The 17,985-nt window shown below is 56.6% G+C and overlaps 2 protein-coding genes across 3 annotated transcripts; both read right to left on the reverse strand.

Moving 5' to 3' along the window:
• Positions 1–436: 436 nt before the first annotated feature.
• PRKACA (protein kinase cAMP-activated catalytic subunit alpha) lies at positions 437–17,742 on the reverse strand. Of its 2 annotated transcripts, none has more exons than XM_057709770.1 (10): positions 13,819–13,840; positions 9,734–9,795; positions 9,167–9,295; positions 7,389–7,487; positions 6,258–6,340; positions 5,343–5,469; positions 5,155–5,250; positions 4,933–5,055; positions 2,401–2,565; positions 437–1,978 (listed from the first exon to the last, which is right to left on the reverse strand). In XM_057709770.1, the coding sequence occupies exons 1-10, from the start codon at positions 13,838–13,840 to the stop codon at positions 1,853–1,855; spliced, it is 1,032 nt and encodes a 343-aa protein (XP_057565753.1). In that variant the 3' UTR covers positions 437–1,852. The 2 variants fall into 2 exon arrangements, with proteins under 2 accessions (XP_057565753.1, XP_057565752.1); XM_057709769.1 differs by lacking the exon at positions 13,819–13,840 and adding an exon at positions 17,265–17,742 and having other exon boundaries at positions 438–1,978.
• Positions 12,112–12,269, reverse strand: SMIM46 (small integral membrane protein 46). Its single transcript, XM_057709959.1, has one exon. It carries the CDS (start codon positions 12,262–12,264, stop codon positions 12,112–12,114), a length of 153 nt encoding a protein of 50 aa, XP_057565942.1. The 5' UTR covers positions 12,265–12,269.
• Positions 17,743–17,985: the final 243 nt, after the last annotated feature.

The raw sequence follows: 17,985 nt of genomic DNA on the forward strand, positions 1-17,985 counted from the left end.
GGGACCCTCGGACCACCGCCGCCTTCGCGCCCCTTGGCTGCGCTTGGCCCCGCGGGGAGGATGCGGGGAGGGGGGCGCGCACCGTCTCCCACACCCCATGCCCCCCCCTGCTAGGGCCGCCCCCGCCGCCGCTCGGCCTCCTGGCGCGCCGGCCCTAGCTTCTCCCTAGAGCGCCCGCCCTTTCGGCCTCTGGTTGGACGCAGAGGGGGTGCGCCTCAGAATGTGGGGACCCCTAATCTGGGGTCAGAGGGCAGTTTAGTGCCCCCTTCTCCTGCGGGGTGGGGGAAGTGGCGGAATTCCAACTAAACTTGGTTTTACAAGGACTCCAGGCCAGGTGCTGATCAGCCTGGACGCTGGGGTCCGAAATTCCCTTTCCAACCCCCTGGGGGTGTGTGGGTGGGTGACCGAAGTCAGGAACACCAGCGACACTTTTTTTTAAACAAAACTTTATTGATAATAGTTTTCAAATATGTTTACAACAGCACACTGTTCAAGAGGAAGTTGCGTCCTTTGCAGCACACAGGTTGAATCGCCCCCGCGCCCACCCGGGGCCCCACCCCAGGCCTGAGAGCTCCTCCTGGGATGGGGAGAAATTATGAGAGGGACAAATATGGGGATGAATGGGGTGACTCCCGACTTTTCTATTAAGAGAGAAAAAACCACAAATGGGGGAGAGAACGGGTGATTGACAGCTGACAGCTAAGCAAAGGAGGAGCGCCCAGGATGGGGATGGGGGGCGGAGGCTGCTGGGTGAATAAAACAAGCAGCCCCTCCCCAGCAACCCTGGCCTTGAACCCTGGGCCATCTGAGGGAGGGGGGGGGGCTTTGCCTCCTTTCGCAGGGGTTGCCTTCCCAACTGAGAGGAGGCTGGACATTAAAATCTAGCTGAGAATAAAATTAAGAAGTTTGGGGAGAGTGTTGCTGGGAGAAAAGACCCTGGGTTCGGGACTCCCCCTCTATCTTCTTAGGGGACAGCTCCTCTTTGGCAGGGAGAGGGGCAGCTGCTTTGTCTGGGTCCCGAAACCCAAGGGTGAAGACAGGTCTGTTGGGGCACAAGGGAGAGTGGGGGCTTCCTAAAGGGGCTGAGACCCTTCCAGGCTTGGCAGGGGACCCCGGGGTGGGGGAGGGGGAGCAGGGGGGCGGGGGAGCTTAGTAGCTTGGGGGAGAGGTTCCGAACCCCAGCTCCTTCCTTTACAGTTTGCTTCCCAGCCTCGTTAAAATAGATTTGGGGAGGAGGGGCATGGGAAAGGGTGGGAGAGGAAGGAGAGAGGGAGGCATTGGTGGAACTTAAATAAGATTGTAAATTGTTTTTTTAAAAAATTCTAGCAAGTGTCCCACTGAACATGTCACTAAAATCTCTCCTTCCCTGGCAGGATTGCTCTGAAGGGAAGGTTAGCCTTTCACTCATTGGCCCTTAGAGAGTGATGCCTGTGGTTTTTATTTTTTTGGGGGGGATGGCTCGAGTTAAGTTTGGGCCCCTCTTTCTGCACCCTGTCCCTGACATACCGGCAAGACCTGGTCTGACCTGAAGAAGGGAAGAACTGAAAAACTTGGCAGAAGTGGGCTGGGGTGGGGGGCTGTGGGGGAGGAGGAAGGCAAAAGCAGTGGCGGGGGGGGGGGCAGGAGGGCGAAGGGGGTGAGGGGGAGCAGCTGGTGTTTCCCTCCAAATATCTGGGCTTCCTGCTCCCCCTACCCTGGAGGGTGGGGCGGGGGTGGGTGAAATTAGATGCAAGGAACTCTGGGGCCCTCTGGCTGTTCAATCCAACCCTCCCACCCCACCCCCCCATCAAAAAAAAAAAAAGAAAAAAAAAAGGAAGAAAGAAAGAAAACCCATGGGGGCACAGGCACGCCCCTAAAACTCAGAAAACTCCTTGCCACACTTCTCATTGATGGAGACTCGGATCTCCTCCTCCTCATAGTCGTCAAAGTTACTCGTGTCCCCAGGGCCTTTAAACTTTGGTATGAAGGGAGCTTCCACCTGGAGAGGGGTCAAGAACCATTCAGACCTCAGCAGTCAACATAATCATCGTTACAACAATAAACGCAAGTGGGCTAACATTCATGAGATAACTTACCTGACCCAGGCCTGAGCTTAGCATTAGGGTCTGGACTCATCTTAACAACCCAAGAATCTTATTATAGCCAACTCACGGATGGGGAAATTACTTTCCAGAGAGGTAAGTCTCCTGCTCGGGGTCATGGAGTGGCCAAATGACCCCGAAATTCTGTTTCTATACCCACGTTGCTCTAAGTTGCCTCATCTAGATTGACCCAGAGCCCGCAGCCTCTTTTCAAATTCCCCTTCCCTTTTCATCTCTCCACTGACAACACTCCCTGGCTCTTGCCTACCCACCTCCAAAACCCTCAGAGCACCGAGGGAAGGGGCGGGGAGGCCCCTACCTTCCTCTGGTAGATGGCGATCCAGTCAGTCGTGGCAAACCATTTGTGGTTCTTGATGTCATTGACCCCATTCTTGAGGTTCCCAAAGCGTTTGGTGAGGTCCACCTGCAGGAGGTTCCGCAGCAGATCCTTCAGGTCGGAGCTGAAGTGGGACGGGAACCGCACCTGGAGAGGGGGCCACAACAGACAGATTGGGAAACTGATCTGGAGCTTGGGGAGCCCAGAACACTGCCTTCACCATCCTACAGTCTTATTGGGTGGAGGACCCCAAACCAGAGAGTGCACTGGAATTCCATTAAAACAGCTTGCTGGCTCTACTGGAGTTTTTGATTCAGGAGATCTGGGTGGGGCGTGACAGTCTATATTTCTAGCCAATTCCTGGGCCATGCTGATGCTGCTGGAGAGGTAAGAGCTACGAGGTTCCCATTTTATTTTTTTGGCCCCGCCATGGGGCTTGTGGAATCTTAGTTCCCTGACCAGGGACTGAACCCAGGCCCTTGGCAGTGAAAGTGCAGAGTCCTAACCACTGGACAGCCAGGGAATTCTTGAGGTTCCCATTTCTCAGTTTCCTGAGAAGAGGAAACTGAAGCTCAGAAGGGTTAAACAGCTCGCCCCAAGATCACACAGAGAAGCAGGATAGGTTGGTTTCATCTGGGGTCTGTTGGGCTCCAGAACCTGCATTCTTAGCCGATGCTTCCTAAGACAGCTCTGCTAGGGTCTGGGGACTTCACAAATATTCATGCTTCTGAGAGAAATAATTGTTTTTCTATTTCTCTCTCTCTGTTTAGCTAAGGCTCTTCCATTCTTTTTTTTTTTTTTTTTAATTTATTTATTTATTGGCTGCACTGGGTCTTCATTGCTGCGTGCAGGCTTTCTCTAGTTGTGATCCGCAGGCTTCTCATTGTGGTGCCTACTCTTGTTGCGAAGCATGGACTCCAGGGCAGAACATGGGCTCTAGGCACGCGGGCTTCAGTAGTTGTGGCACACAGGCTCGGTAGTTGTGGTGCATGGGCTTAGTTGCTCCTCGGCATGTGGGATCTTCCCGGACCAGGGATTGAACCTGTGTCTCGTGCATTGGCAGGCGGATTCTCAACCACTGCGCCACCAGAGAAGTCCTCTTCCATTCTTTAATGCTCAGTTCAACTCTTCCAGAAACTTTTCCCAGATGCTTTGAGTCCACAGCCTTGTATGCAAGCAGTCACTGGATTTAGAGCTGTAAGAATCAACTTCCAGCACTGCTCTGCTTCTTCCATGCTGTGTGACCTTGGCCATGGTCCTTAACCCCTCTGGGCCTGTGCCTGCCCCTCTGGCATGGGGCAGATATCCCAGGGTTGCATGAGGGAGATAATCTGGCTGAGGGTGCGTGGGACGTGTGAAATGCTACAAAGAAGGGACTCATGCTCGTCTTCTCCTCTCCCCCCTCAAAAACTTCTAAGGCTTTTTCTTTCTTTTTTTTTTCCCCCACTCTGGGCCATTTTCTTGGCAATTTCTATTCTGCCTGGTAGCAGACACCTCATCTTTCCCTTTTTTAGTGACCGCACTTTGCAGGTGGTGATTCTCTCAGCTTCCCTGAGAGGCGAGTGGCTCGTCCCCCAGCTCTGAGATGGATGAGACTCAGAGAAGCAAAGACATTGGCCTGAGGTTTCAAAGCTGACGGGTGGCAGAGCTGGGGCTCAGAGCCAGGTCAGCCCACCAAGGCTGAGCTGGGAGCCACTCCCACCATTTCCTGGGCCAGATGGAGGGATGGTGGGTCCTCCTGGTGAGGTGGGTGAGCTGCAGGCAGAGGTGGGGTTCCCAACCTCTTTGGGGACAATGCTGCTGTGTGACCTTGAACCGGACATGTCCAATCCGTGTGCCTCAGCTTCCTTACTCCCTCAGAGTGCTGGGGTACGACCGAGGGGGGTGCCTGGGGCATCGGGCCCTTTCTGCACTCTGGGGCCCTAACAGTTCCACCACCCCTTACCCACACCCTCCACGTTAGAAAGTCTGCATTTGGGAAAGGAGGCAGGGTCATAGGTCCAAAGTGACTCCCTGGAGGGGTCTGGGGTAGTGCCTGGGAAATGCACATGCTCGCTTTTCTGCTGTGAAACTTGTGAAAATTCACACTAAGGGGGCTGACAAGAGGCGAGGCGAGCCTCAGGTCAGGCAGGGCAGGAGTCTGGGTGAGACCTGGGGTTCTGGAAACCCTTCGGATATTGGCACTGTGGGCCCAGAATCAGGCGGCGAGGCTGTGTGAAGTGGTGGCCTCAGCGTAGCGGGTGTGTCTGGCTTTACTGCCTGGCCTGACTTAATGAACTTCTAGACTGTTCTTTTTTTGTTGTTTTGTTCTCCTCTGGCCACCCTGTGCAGCACGCAGGATCTTAGTTCTCCGACTAGGGATCGCATCGTTGCTCCCTGCACGGAGTCCTAACCCCTGGACTGCCAGGGAATTCCCTAGCTTGTTCTGACAGTGAAGACGAGGGCTCCACGTGAGCAGGACGGGCAGGGAAGGGTCGTCGGTCTTAGGGCTGAGCCCCCATATCTGGGCCTCACCTTCCCAGAGACAATCTTCTCATAGATCTGGATTGGCTGGTCGGCGAAGAAGGGCGGGTAGCCAGCGGCCATCTCATAGACGAGAACCCCCAGGGCCCACCAGTCCACAGCTTTGTTGTAGCCCTGGAGTGAGAGGGGGGGTGCGGGTGAGGGGAGACGGGTGAGGAGGGGGCGCCGGCGGAGCAGGCCTCAGCGTGGCAGGAGGAGTAGGGAAGCGCCTACTTTACTCAGGATGATCTCGGGGGCCAGGTACTCAGGGGTCCCGCACAAGGTCCAGGTGCGGCCTTTCACACGCTTGGCGAAACCGAAGTCTGTCACCTGTGGGCACAGGAATGGGCAGTTGGCCGGGAGGGTGGGAGGGTTCAGGCCATGGCGACCTGGGGCTGCCCTTCGCCCAACCCAGTGGGCACCTGAATGTAGCCCTGCTGGTCGATGAGGAGGTTCTCCGGCTTCAGGTCCCGGTAGATGAGATCGAGCGAGTGCAGGTACTCGAAGGTCAGGACAATCTGGGCCGCGTAGAAGCGGGCATGGGGCTCACTGATGGGGACAAGCAGGGAGGGGATGGGTGAGCATGGGTGGCCACACCAGCAGGACCTGCCCGTCCCCAAATGGTCCAGCAGGTTGGCCTATCCAGCTGCATCCAGCCCAGCGATCAAAATGCATCAGTAGAGCAGCCTGATTCATATATAGCCCCAAACTGGAAACAGCCCAAGCGTCCATCAACAGAGGAATGGAATCAGATTGTGACAGATTCATACAATGGGATGCTACCCAACACCACCACCAGGACAAATGATGAATATACCCAACAATGTGGCTGGATCTCAAAACGATTATGTGAAGCAAGAGAAGAAAGGGACAAAAGAATATGAACTGTGTGATTGCATTTATATCAAGTCCAGACTCAGACCAAACACATTTATGGTGTTTGAAGCCAGAAAGGACGTTTGCCTCTGTTGGGGTGGTGATTTGCCAAGAAAGGCATTTGAGGGAATATTCTGGGGTGGTGGTTACACATGTGTATGCAGCTGTCAAAAGTCACGGAACAGGACATTGAAAACCTGTGCGTTTTATTGTATGTAAAGTGCGTATCTATATAAACAGGTAAAATAAAACGATAGCAGAAATTTAAAAACGACACAAAATTGCCCACTTACATGGTGACGTCTAAGGCACCATGTCTGTTTTGTTTCGTGGTGGTTGAGACATTGCAGGTTCCTCAGCTCGGGGGGGACAAGAACCCACAGGGACCCAGAGAGGCCACTTCCGCGGATGACACCCGTGCACACTCCCAGGCCCAGGGTGGAGGGGGGCGTCAGGCTCACCTGAACCTCCCGATCCGCCGCAGGTGTGAGAACATCTCCCCACCGGGCACGTACTCCATGACCATGTATAGATTCGAGTTGTCCTGTGGGAAGCAGCAGCTGTTTAGGGCCCCACTCCCCAAGCCCCGGGCCCCATCTGACGGCCTGGTGCCCTTACCTGACAGGCGTTCAGAAATAAAGTGAAAACAGCTACCTTGGCTCCCACGTGAAGCACGTTCCAAGCGCCAGGCTCGGTGCTCACGGGTTACCTGTCTCATTTCATTCTGCCCGTGAGTAAAAAGGGGTAGCCACGATCCTGCTTACGGGGGCCAAAAGTGAGGGCCGGCTAGAGGTACCTCAGGGACCTGGCCAGCGTGCCTGGGCTGCACAGGGAACTCTGTGGTGGCCTGTGTCTGTGACTGTCATGAGCAAGGCTCTTGGGGCCATGGTTTTGTCATCTGTCAAATGGGACCAGGATGGGCTACAGATTTTGTGCCTCCCCCCATCAAGTAAAAGGGAGGCCCCTTGTTAAAAAAATGATCATGAATTTCAAGATGGTGGCAGCAGAACCTTAAACAAAGCATGGGGCCCTTGTGACTGCTGGGGTCACAGGCCCTGAGTGGCCTTTCCCAGCTCTCACAGTCATGGCTTAGGATGGCACCCAAAATAGCTCACGCAGGGCGCTCATGACGTGCTTGGAACTGTCATGGCAGCCCCACCAGGTGGGGACTGCCACGATTCCCATTTTACAGATGAAGAAACTAAGGCTCAGGGGAGTGAAGTCCCCTGCCAGGATCCCAGAGCCAGGAAGGGCAAGGCTGGGATTTGAACCCAGGCTGAGTGGCACAGTGTGTGGCCGTGTGTCAGGTTCTTGCTGTAAATGGAGCGATGATTTTGAGAGATGTTATTCAGGTTGGGGGACTTGCCCAAGGTTATCAAGCTATAAGTTGGCAGGCCCAGTTGAACTTGGGGTCTATCAGAACCCCAGGCTGACCTGCCCTCTGCCCCCAGGGGTCTCCTTCACTGCTCCCCCCATCAGCGGGCCTGCCTTCTCGGGCAGCCACTGGTTGTGGTCGGCCCAGCCCCAGCTCTGGGAACCCAGAGGCTGTACCACCCGGCAGTGGCCCCGGTCTGCAGCTGCTGGGACCCCACCTTGAAAGAGAACTCGAGTTTGACAAGGAACGGAAAGTTGACCGCTTGCAGGATGCGCTTTTCGTTCAGGGTGTGCTCAATCTGTTTCAGCTTCACCACCTGCAGGGGTGTGTGGGGAGAGTAGAGAGGAGAGGGGTGTGAGAGAGACCTTTTCCTCCCTGCCACCCAAAAGTAGAGGTGCCAGCGGTGGGCTGGGTCCTTCATCCAGAATCGTTTGAGTGCCTGGGGCCTGTCAAGCCCTGGGCCGGTTGCCTGTCCCCACGTGGTATGCAGTTCAGGGCAAGAACACATGAGTCACCAGGCCACAGGGGTCAGAGCTGTGGTGGGAGAAGCCTGGGGCCTGTGGATGCCCAGATAAGGCACCCGGTGAAGTCTGGGGAGTCAGAGAAGGCTCCCTGGAGGAAGGGGCAGCTGAGCTGAAACTGAACAGACAAGTGGGAGTAGCACCCAAGGGGTGGGGGGTTTAGATGCTCTTCCCTGCACCTAGAGCACCCCACCCCCCCTCCAACATCCACTTGAACCCCGGGCTAATTCCTCCTCAGCCCTCAGCTGTCCCAGCAGTCGCCTTGCACTCTCTGACAGGAGCCCTGAGGGGTATGCACTTGAGAGCATGCAAGTTTGGAAGCCCAGATGCAGAGAGGGGAAGTGCCGTGCCCAAGGTCACACGCGGCTAGTCGACATCAGGCCAGCTTGTCACAAACAGGCAGCCTGGCCCCTCGGTCAGCTCTAAGCCCCACTGCACTGGGGCTTTTTCTGCTTTGCTCACAGCTACATTGTTTGGGTCTACACCTGCACAGTCCAATAGAGTCCACGCTAGCCACGTAACAGCTGCTGAGTACTTGAAACGTGGCTGGTTGACTGGGGAACCAAGTTTAAAATTTAAAGTATCTAAAATGAAAAATTTAAAAACTGATACTTGGCGCAGTTACCAGACAACTTTCAAGCCTGTCTGGAACAACCTGGGCTATGTGAATCTGCTTTTTCAATTTCTCTACTTTTTCTTGTCTTTCCAGGGAAAATCAACATCTGAACGAGACGTGTTATAAGTGTAAAATACATGCTGGATTTCTAAGACTTAGTATGGAAAACAAGAATGTAAAATGTCTTATTAACGATATTTCTACATTGGATACATAACGTTGAAATGATAATATTGTAGATATACTGGCTGAATTACAACATATTGTTAAAATGAATTCCTTCTGTTTTTTTTTTTAATTTTTAAAATGAGGAGTCTAGGGACTTCCCTGGTGGTCCAGTGGTTATGACTGTGTGCTCTCACTGCTGAGGGCCGGGGTTCGATCCCTGGTTGGGGAACTAAAATCCCACAAGCCATGTGGTACTGCCAATAAATAAATAAATAAATACAAATAAAAAGAGGAGTCTAGAAAATTTCAAACCATATGTGGCTTGCGTGGTATTTCTCCTGGACGGTGCTGCTCTCAAGCATTCCCTGGCAAAAAGCAGGATCTCAAAAATATTTATAGACAGGTCTGTGTCAACGTCACTTCCCCCAGGAGGACTTCTGGCTTCCTCGATATGGGCTAGGTGTCTGATCCCCGCGTCCAGTGCCCGGATTCGCATTGGTGGCTCCCCGGGGAGAGGAAGCTTCCTGAAGGCAGCATCGTACCCTTCCCGCCCTCGGGTCTGGCACATCGTGGAGGCTCAGGGAAATAGCTGGTGAGTGGACGGGCGGGGAGAAGGCTCCAGGCGGTGGGAACAGCCCAGGCAAAGCCCCGGTGGCTGGGACCAGGGCCTTGCGGCAGGGCTGGGCTCACCTTCTGTTTGTCGAGGATCTTCATGGCAAAGTGGTTCCCGGTCTCCCTGTGTTTCACTAGCATCACCCGCCCGAAGGAGCCCGTGCCGAGGGTCTTCATTCGTTCAAACTGATCCAGATGGGCTGTGTTCTGTGGGCAGAGGGGTCTGGAGGGTCAGGGACCACCCGCCCCGACAGCCTGCTAGGCCGAAGTTGGGGGCATCCCCTCTGCCACCAGCAGAGGGGGCCCTGGGGACCAGGTGGGGCGAGGCGGGTGAGGACAGGGGGCAGAAAAGCAAGATGGCGGAGGGCGCATTCCTCAAGGCTGGGGGCAGGGGCCAGGTCCGGCCCTGGCCTGGGGCCCAGGAGCTGCTGGCAGCTGCCTGGGGGGCAGGGGCCGCCAGGTGGAAGGGGGTTGGTGGGGTGGGGAAGCCTGGCAGTGAGTGATCAGGCGCTCCCACGGGCATCTAGAGAGAGCGATCGAGGGCAGGTCTGGAGCTCTCCGCAGGGCCCTAAAACCCTAGTCATGTCACAGGTATGCAATTGGGGGGCAGGGGGCCATCAGCTACCCCTGACCCCGGGGGCTTACCTGAGCAGGACTTTCCCATTTTTTAAGAAAATCTTCTTTGGCTTTGGCTAAGAATTCTTTCACTGAAAGGAAGAGAGGAGAGAGTGAGATGGACACCCCATCTCGTTGGCGTGGGCCCGGGCTATTCCTGGAGGGAGGCCGACGTGTGGAAAGTGGGGTGCAGTCGTCTCAACCCAGAGCCTGACCTTCTCTCAGTGCCTTCGGGTGTCCTGGCTGAGTCTGAGGGTAGCCTGGGGGGGGACCCTGATCTGGGCTGGGGCCTGGGTCCCCTTTACTACAGAGAGGTGGGGGTCCAGCCTCAATTCTGTCCAAAATGGAGGACACGGCAACTCGGGGCTCACTCTCAGGGGTACAGAGAGCGGCGCCCAGGCCAGCCCACCCCCCACACGCCCCAGTTCTGACCGACATTCCAGGGCCAGGGACGACGCCAGCCGAGGTATTTATAGCCTCGGGATTTGGCCGCTCCTCTGGCCCCTTCTCTGGGGAGGCCGGCCCCGGGGTGGAGGCCTCTGGGGCTCGGGTAGCAGGCGCCCTTGGGGGGTTCAGCTGTTGCCTTGGCCCCCAGCTGGCTCCATTCCCGCCGTTGCCAATAGAGGGGCCCTTGCTCCAGGGATGGTTCAAGGGAGGCCTCACCTGATGCCTGCCCCCTACAGGCCCCTCAGCACCCCAAGGCGAACATCACCATCCAGCCCACACTGAAGACTGCCCGGTGGACCCTGGGCTTGTTGCTTTATGTCCACTATCTCATTTGGTTCACTTGCCAACTTTCCTTTTATCCATTCTCCCCGTTTACCATCCTAGGAAACTGAGGCCTGAAAACAGGCATTCCCGCCAACGGGAAGAGGCAGCCCGGCAGAGCAGTTAAGGGCCAGGACTCTGGGATGAGATCAAGTTCAGATACTGGCCCGGGCCCTGATGAGCTGTGTGAGCTTAGGCAACGGACCTCACCTCTGGGCCTTGGTTTTCCACATCTGTAAAATGGGGATAATAACAGTAATGACCTGGCGGGGTGGCTGTGAGGACTGAATGAGTTAATCTTGGCAAAGGGGGTTTGGACGGTGGCCCGTACAGGGGTTAGTGCCATATGTCAGCTATAAATTTTGCTTTTAAGCAGTTTTTGAAATGTTGGTAAAAAATACAGGTGGAGCACTGAGTGCTCACATCTTAAATGCTCGGCCTGATGGATTCCTACGGTATGGATCTGTCCTTGTAACTGCCACCCGGGGCCAGGCGCACGGTTGTGCAGGGACCCCTGTGCCAGCTCTGTGCTCTGTGCGTCCCGTGCTTAATTCCTGCACTGACGGCTCAGAGCTGCTACTACTCTCACTGTGCAAATGAGTGGTCTCGGATCATTTCCTGGACCCCACTGCCAACGAGATGAACTGCTTTGCTTCTGACGCGTCTCCGGGTACCAGGGTAGCCCACAGACAGAGCTGTCCTCAACCTTGATGTTCCTGGGACAGTTGCCGCTCTGAGGGGTCCTGCACACTTGTACGGTGGGCTTGCCCGTCCTCTGCCTATCTCACCCATATGCAGTGCCAGGAATCCCCACAGCCCTGTGGGTAGCCACCCCCTCCCCCCGCCCCCATCACCCCCAAGGCTCTCCCTCAGCATTTAAAGAGAAGAGTCTTTTGTGGGGTGACGGGTGCGGCAGATGGAGGTGAGACTGTGGGCTAGGGAAGCCTACAAAGAATGAGCAGGCAGAGAGGGTGTGGCCAAGGAATGGCCAAGACTCCTAGGCTGGTACCTGGGTGGTCCACTAACTGTCTCAGACCTCACCACATCCAATGGTCTCATTAGCGGACTCTTTTTTGACACACCATATCTTCCTTGGAAACCTCCAAATGTGCACGCTGAATTCTGGATGAAGGTGGTGGTGAAGCTACCCTCTTGGGACTCTACCGTCACCCACCCAAGAAGGCAGAGAGGAGGGAGTTTGAGAGGAATCCGGGAGAAAGCCCGGTACCGCTTCCTCTTTTGCTCTCAGCTGTCCCTGAGAACTGCCACGTCCTGTTTTTTCCCAACTTAGTGGGTCTGCGCCTCTGTCTGTCTGCTGGTACCCCACTAAGAGGCTCCAGAGGGTCCCTTGATCCTGACACAGCCCTGCTGTGGCCTTTCAAAGTGCAGAAGGGTCCAGGCTGTGTGCTTTCTGGTGCCATCAGCTTGCCAGATTTGGGGATGGGGCATAGGGTGTGGCAGTGCCAGGAAGAGTGGGCAGATAAAGAGGGATAATTATGGGGGGAACCCCAGCCAGGAGCCCCCATACTCACCTCTGCTTCCTGCCTCTTCCAACAGAGGGTACAATGCGGGGGGGGGGGGGGGGCGTGGTAGAGTGGGATGGGGTGATCTGGAGCCCACCTGCCCCTGGCCAGGGAGGCTCAGGGTGCTGGCTGCGGCTTAGGTGCCCAGAGGACGTGGCACAGGTAGCCCAGGAAGCGTATAATCAGATGGCCCCAGAGAAGCAGCTGCAGCCACAGCTGGAAGGTAGTCTCCGAGTCCCCATCCCAGCTTCTGCCTGACCCCAGATCCATCCCAGGCTGCCCAGAGCTCTCCCTGGAATCTTCCCTTTGCAGGGAAACCAGGAATACGCAGAGCCTCTGAGCTGGCTTTCTCCGGAGGGCCTCGGGGGACAGGGGAGGAGGAGCTGGTTGCCAGGGAAGCATTTAAAGGTACCTGCTCCCGGCTGGCCAAGGTTGGTAAAGGCCCTCCTTGGCAGGAGGTGGTAGGAAGATTCTCCTGAGGGTGTCCCTCCTGGCTGGCCTGCCTGCCCTGGGGGCGGGGTGCTAAAGTTAACTTCCCATTCCAGGGACTTCACTGCTCCCCGGCTGCCAGGCCCTGCCTTTCTCAGTGGCTGCTGGACTGCCCAGAGGACGGCACCCAATGTGCCCAGGGCAGTGCCCACTGGGCAGAGGGGAAGGAGTTAAGGCTCAGGCCCAAGCAGCAGCCGGGGCCTCCCTGGGGGCCAAAGAGGCCCCAGAGCTCGGTTAATTAGCCGAAAGAGCAGCTGGAAAGAAAGGCGGGGATGGCGGGCAGTCAGAGCCACCCTATCTCCTACCCCAAGTGCTCTCTGAACCTGGAGCCCCCACGTTCTGCTACTTTGAGAAGGAAATGGGTACATCTGACTTTGTCTTGTTCCCATGCAGGGGCAGAGAGGGGAATGGCATCCTGGGATGTCCTTGGCCTCTGTCAAACCTTGCCCTGTGCTTGGCTCTGCTCTCAGCCATGAAAGTCCAAACCGGAAACGAAACGTTAAACCCAGGGGTGGGGGAGGGGAGGCTGCCTTGATCATCTTCCTCCTTCTTTCCAGATCCCAAAAGAAGTGGAGGGTCAGTGGCAGCTTCTCCCGAGAATGCCCTGCACCCATGGCCCCTGCTGACAACAGGAAGTGGCAGAGAAGGGAAACCCAGCTGGCCGCTGTCTTTGGAGCCTGTCGGCCTGCCCATGTCTCCCACAGGAGGGGTGCCAGCATCCTCCACCCTGGTCCGGATTTGATTTGGGCTCACAGAGAGAACATCCCTCAAAAAGCCAGGGCCCCAGCAAGAGGCAGGAGCCCAGCCTCAGACCACCCCCTCCCCACCACCAGACAACAATCTCAGGACCCTCTGCCCCCCTGAAACCTGGTTGTCCTGGAAACTCTGGGGCGGGCATGCCAAGCCCTGGGCTGGACCATCCTCCAGTCTGAGCCGGACCCCAACACTAGACTGGACCGACCCCCAGTCTGATGGATGCCCATTCTGTACTGGACCACTGTTCATTATGACCTGGACTGCATCACTGAGCTGGACCAATGTCCATTCTGAGCTGAACCCCAACACTGAGCTGGACTACCTCATTGCCTCGGTCTGAGCTGGACCCCCACTCTGGGTGGACCATCCCCTCCTTGTCTGAACTGAACCACCCATCTTCCCTGCTCTTTCCCAGTTCCCCCAGCTTAAAGTAGTTAGTAAGGGAGGGTTTCCGGGGCCAGCCAGGGGTCCACAGACTTTTCCTCTCCACCTGCTCCCTAAACTCTACTGCAGTCTCTCCCTGACTTGAGGGTCAGAGAGTGCTTGGGAAGTTGCTATAGCAACAGGGCTCAGCCTCACCATCTTTGGGGTTGGAAGCCATCACTCAGTCTTCCTCTCAGGGCACCAGAACTACGGTGGCTGGGAAGGCTCATGAGACCTGTTGCACCAGCTTGGCTGCCCATCCCCAGAGCCCTGCCTATAGGGGGAGCCATGGAGTTGTGGGGTAGTGGCAGGAAGAGAAACCCAACCTGGGGGCCAGTGGGTGCAGGGGAGGGGCAGAGAGGACCCTCAAACTTCTGTAAGCCGGCTTGGGCTAAAGGAAAAGCTGCCTTGGCAGGACCCTCTTGGGCACCCATACAACTGCCAATGCAGAGATGGTGTTTGACCCTCTCACACTTCCCTAGTATGTGAGTGCCGTCATTTTCCCATCTAGGGACCTCTTGGGGGCAGTTCTCACTCTCAGAGCCTGGATCTGCTTGTCCCTGGGACCTGGTGGGAGGGAGGGGCGGTGTCTGGAGGGCTCCCTTTCACCAGCCCTGCCCCTTCTCCCGTGGACCAGCTCTCAGGGGTGCCTTTGGCCAGGGCAGCCAAAGCCTGAGTCCCACTTTGCCCCCTGTCCCCAGAGCCTCTTGGGGCCACTGCCCTCTCTCAATTCCTCCAGCGTGCTCGGGGCCCAGGGCTTGGCCTTGTTTTTCTCTGTCCTCTTAGCAGGCCCCTGCCAATGGCTCTGGCATTTTTGGGTACAGATTTCCCCTACCCCACCCCAGGGCTCACTCTAGATCCCTGCCGTCTTGGGAGATGGCCAATGCTGTCCTGCCCCAGCATGGAGACAGTAGTGTAGAGGGCTGCAGGATGCTGAACTGGTGCCTACTAAGGTTGTGGGCATTTTTCTTACTCCTGTCGGGCTGATGTCTGGCAGATGAAATTCAGGTGCCCCCTGCAGGCTGGCCTGGCTACTGCCCCCACCCTCACCCCACCCTAGTTACGAGAAGGCAAATTTCGTCGAACTCCATCCTCACAGAATCTGAGCTTTGAAGCAAAGAGGGGCTTCCTTCCTAATACTATTTCCTTCTCTGAGAGCCCCTGCAAGCCTCTGGAAGGAAGTACAGCTTAGGGCGTTTCCCAAAGTGTGACACAGGTCCCACTGGCAGGGCATGAAATGATTTTAGGGATGTTTCACTTTTCTAGATACACTGTGTTTTAATGCATATCAGAGGGAATATAACTGGCACAGCAATCCCATGATTTCATTTATATATTGCCTAGGATGGATCAAAATTTACATCTGAACAAAAGTGAGTCAAAATTTTTATTTAAGTTAACAAAATAGAAGTGAATATAGTAAAAATCAGGGAGGCGGCTTGAGCATATTTGAGTTGGGAAATCCTGGGGTCCAGGAAGTTGTCTGGTAGGTGGATCTGGATGTGAATCCTACCTCTGTGGCATCATCTATGTCAAACTCAGAGAGGTTGTTTGGAAAATTCAGATAACAGCCCATTATGAAAAATCACTCGAGCAGATAGATCTATGGAGACCATTTAGCCTGGCATATTCTAGATGCCCAGTAAATAGTGGCTCTATTTCATCTTCATAGTACATTCCTGGGTACCTGGCCTGTGACCTGAAAGAATGAGCGGTTCCTTCCAGAGCCTCTGATCTTTTTCTTGGGGATCTTTTTCCCTGTGTGGCTTTCCACACCCCTCCCCCCTCAACACACACACTGCATGTGTTTGATACGCCTTTAAAGTTTTCCAGGACTATGTCATCTCCCCAACTTTCAACTGAACCACTGAAATATATAGCTGCCTGCCTCCACCTTCCACCTCCCAGCCGGCCTCACCTGCTGGGGGCCCGGCCCCTCCCCCTCTGCCTAGTCCCCTCCAAGCTCATGCCCAGACCTTTTTTGGTCACTACCCACCTGCTCCTCTGTCATCAAGCGCTCAGCTACAGGCACTTGCCTCCCCGTCCCCCGCCCATCGGTGACAAGTCAGGCCTCTCCATGGCTGCTCGGCAACTGAGTTCTGCTATTTGAATCCGGGTGGGAATAAAGTTCCCTGGCTTTCATGCCTGGGTCTTTCTGGGAGGGACCATTCAGGGAACTCAGACAGACACTGGGGTTTGAGACCAGTAACTGGGAAGAGCATATTTGGACGTGGCCATTCCTTTTCAACTCTGACTATTTCTCGGTAACTGGAAGGGGATCCTAGCTGAGGTCCAGCTTTAGGCCTGGAGTGATGACAATTTACGAGCTGGAGGACTTGAGGAAGGGGCTCGAGACCATTTCTGAAAGGCATTTCCAGATACAGAATATCTTCCCCTGGCTGGCTGGAAAAGGCCAATATAATTTGGGGGCTTAGGAGGAAATAGGGTTCTGCCTGAACCCAGGGAATGATCAAAATCTGTTTGTCTCTTTGCAAAGCAAGTCATTAGACGTCAACCACTACTATTACTAACTGCCATCCCTTGAGTCCTCTTTCTCACCATCCTAGCTCAAGCTGAATGAGCCTTGCTAAATCCAGACACTCTCTATACCCCACTTTTCATCCCAAGCCAGGAGCGAGTGAAGAAGCCTGAGGACTGGGTGAATGATGGAGCCTCAGCTGCGAAACAACCATTTATTGAGGGGCCCTCCAAGGAGCCTAGAGCACAGCAGGTGATGGGAAGGGGCTCTCTGCTGACACCCCCTTCCCCACCCCAACCCTGGAAACAGGACGCAATGAATTCCAGCAAGATCGGCTCAAACTTGGCTTTGGAAGCACAGAAGCAGTTCTCTAGGTTCCATAAACAGTCTGCTACCCTAGCCAGGGACAGACGCTTGCTTGGAGGAGGAGGCACAGGCAGAGAGGCAGAGTGACAGAGAGTGACAGGATGAGAGAGGGGCAGAGGGACCCAGAAAGATCCTGTCCCCCATGCCAAGTGACACAGAAGGGAAAAACAAATGCTGGAGGTGGCTCTGGGAAATGCTCAAGGGGGACAGAGTGGGTTTGGAGGGGGGCTGTGATAAGGTGAAGAGGGGAAGGGCAGGAGAAAGATGGCGGGGGCTGGAGGGGGGAGGGGTGTGGTCACCAAGTGGCCAAGGTCCCTGCGGGGTGGAGGCAGACCCCATAGCACTCCCAGACTGGCAGAAGCCTGGGTGGGGGTTTGGCAGTGGGTCACATCTGTGGGAGAGGTGAGTGAGGAAGTGGGGATATTAGAATCTGCGGAGAGGGACCAGCAAAGGTGGGAGTGGGGTGGTGACAGGGCCCCATGTGGGGCCCCATCGGTCATACGTGCCATGGTTGGCAGTGACAGCTGGGGGGGGAGCACCGTCTTTGCACTAGGGGGCGGTCTTTGGCATGGGGGCTCCTAAGGGGTCTTCTGCGGGCCTTGGGCTCCAACACTGGACAGGCAGGGGGAAGGGGAGCTGGGGGATAAGCAGAGAGAAATGGGGGGGGGGGAGTGTGGGGGGAGGGGCCAGGCAGTGATGGACAGGGAGGGGGCTGGCAGCGCGGGGCCGGGATCGGGGTCACGGCCCAGGCACTCACCGCTCTCCTGCTCGCTGCCCTTCTTGGCGGCGGCGGCGTTACCCATCGCGGCGGCGGCGGCCGGGGCCGTTCCCGGAGCTGCGGCGCGGCGGGTGCTGGAGGCGGCCCGCGACCCCGGAGCACGCTGGGCGGCGGCGGCGGCGGCCCCTCGGGTTGGCTGCGCTGGCTGCGGCGCCGCGACCCCCGCCCAGCCCCTGCTTCCCGCGTCTCTCCGCGCCCGCCCGCCCGGGAACCTCAGCCCGAGTCCGCTGCTGCTGTCCGTGACGCCCCCGCAGCCCGAAGCTCATTGGCCTAGGCCGTCCTGACTGACGGCGCCGCGCCGCTGCCCATTGGCCCTCCGCGACCCTCCCGCGCTGCCATAGGCTGTCGGCCCCATGATGTGCCCCTAGGACGCCTGGCCACTCGCGCGTTTGCGAGGCCCCGGCCGGGCGGGCCGACGAATCTGACTGGCCGAGGCTCCCGACAGGGCCCGGGGTCCGCCCAGTGAGGCCGCCAATTGGCGGAGGCGCGCTGTCCGGCCAGCCCCCGACAGAATGTTCAGTGTCAATCCCGGGGTGAGAGGGCGGGGCGGAGGCTCAGTCGGCTGCTCCGGCCCTCCGGGCGGGGCGGCGGAGGCTGGCGGGCGGCCGCGCCGCGCTCCGAGACCCAGGAGGCGGTCCAGGCGGGCGCTCGCCCGGCCCCGTGCGCGCCGCAGTCCCCCGCCCCCGCTCAGTGCGGCAGC

Source organism: Hippopotamus amphibius, chromosome 15 (genome assembly GCF_030028045.1).
Source record: "Hippopotamus amphibius kiboko isolate mHipAmp2 chromosome 15, mHipAmp2.hap2, whole genome shotgun sequence".
NCBI lineage: Eukaryota > Metazoa > Chordata > Mammalia > Artiodactyla > Hippopotamidae > Hippopotamus > Hippopotamus amphibius.

Bases quoted from the DNA above. Each gene is read 5' to 3' on its own strand.
- SMIM46 (XM_057709959.1), bottom strand. From the start codon at position 12,264: ATGGATCTGGGGTCAGGCAGAAGCTGGGATGGGGACTCGGAGACTACC.
- PRKACA (XM_057709769.1), bottom strand. From the start codon at position 17,310: ATGGGTAACGCCGCCGCCGCCAAGAAGGGCAGCGAGCAGGAGAGCG. The intron at 9,296-9,733 runs GTAAGCCCCCGG...CTCTGCCCACAG, and splicing joins AATGGGAAAGTCCTGCTCAG to AACACAGCCCATCTGGATCA. The intron at 6,341-7,388 runs GTGGGGTCCCAG...TGCTTCCCACAG, and splicing joins AACTCGAGTTCTCTTTCAAG to GACAACTCGAATCTATACAT.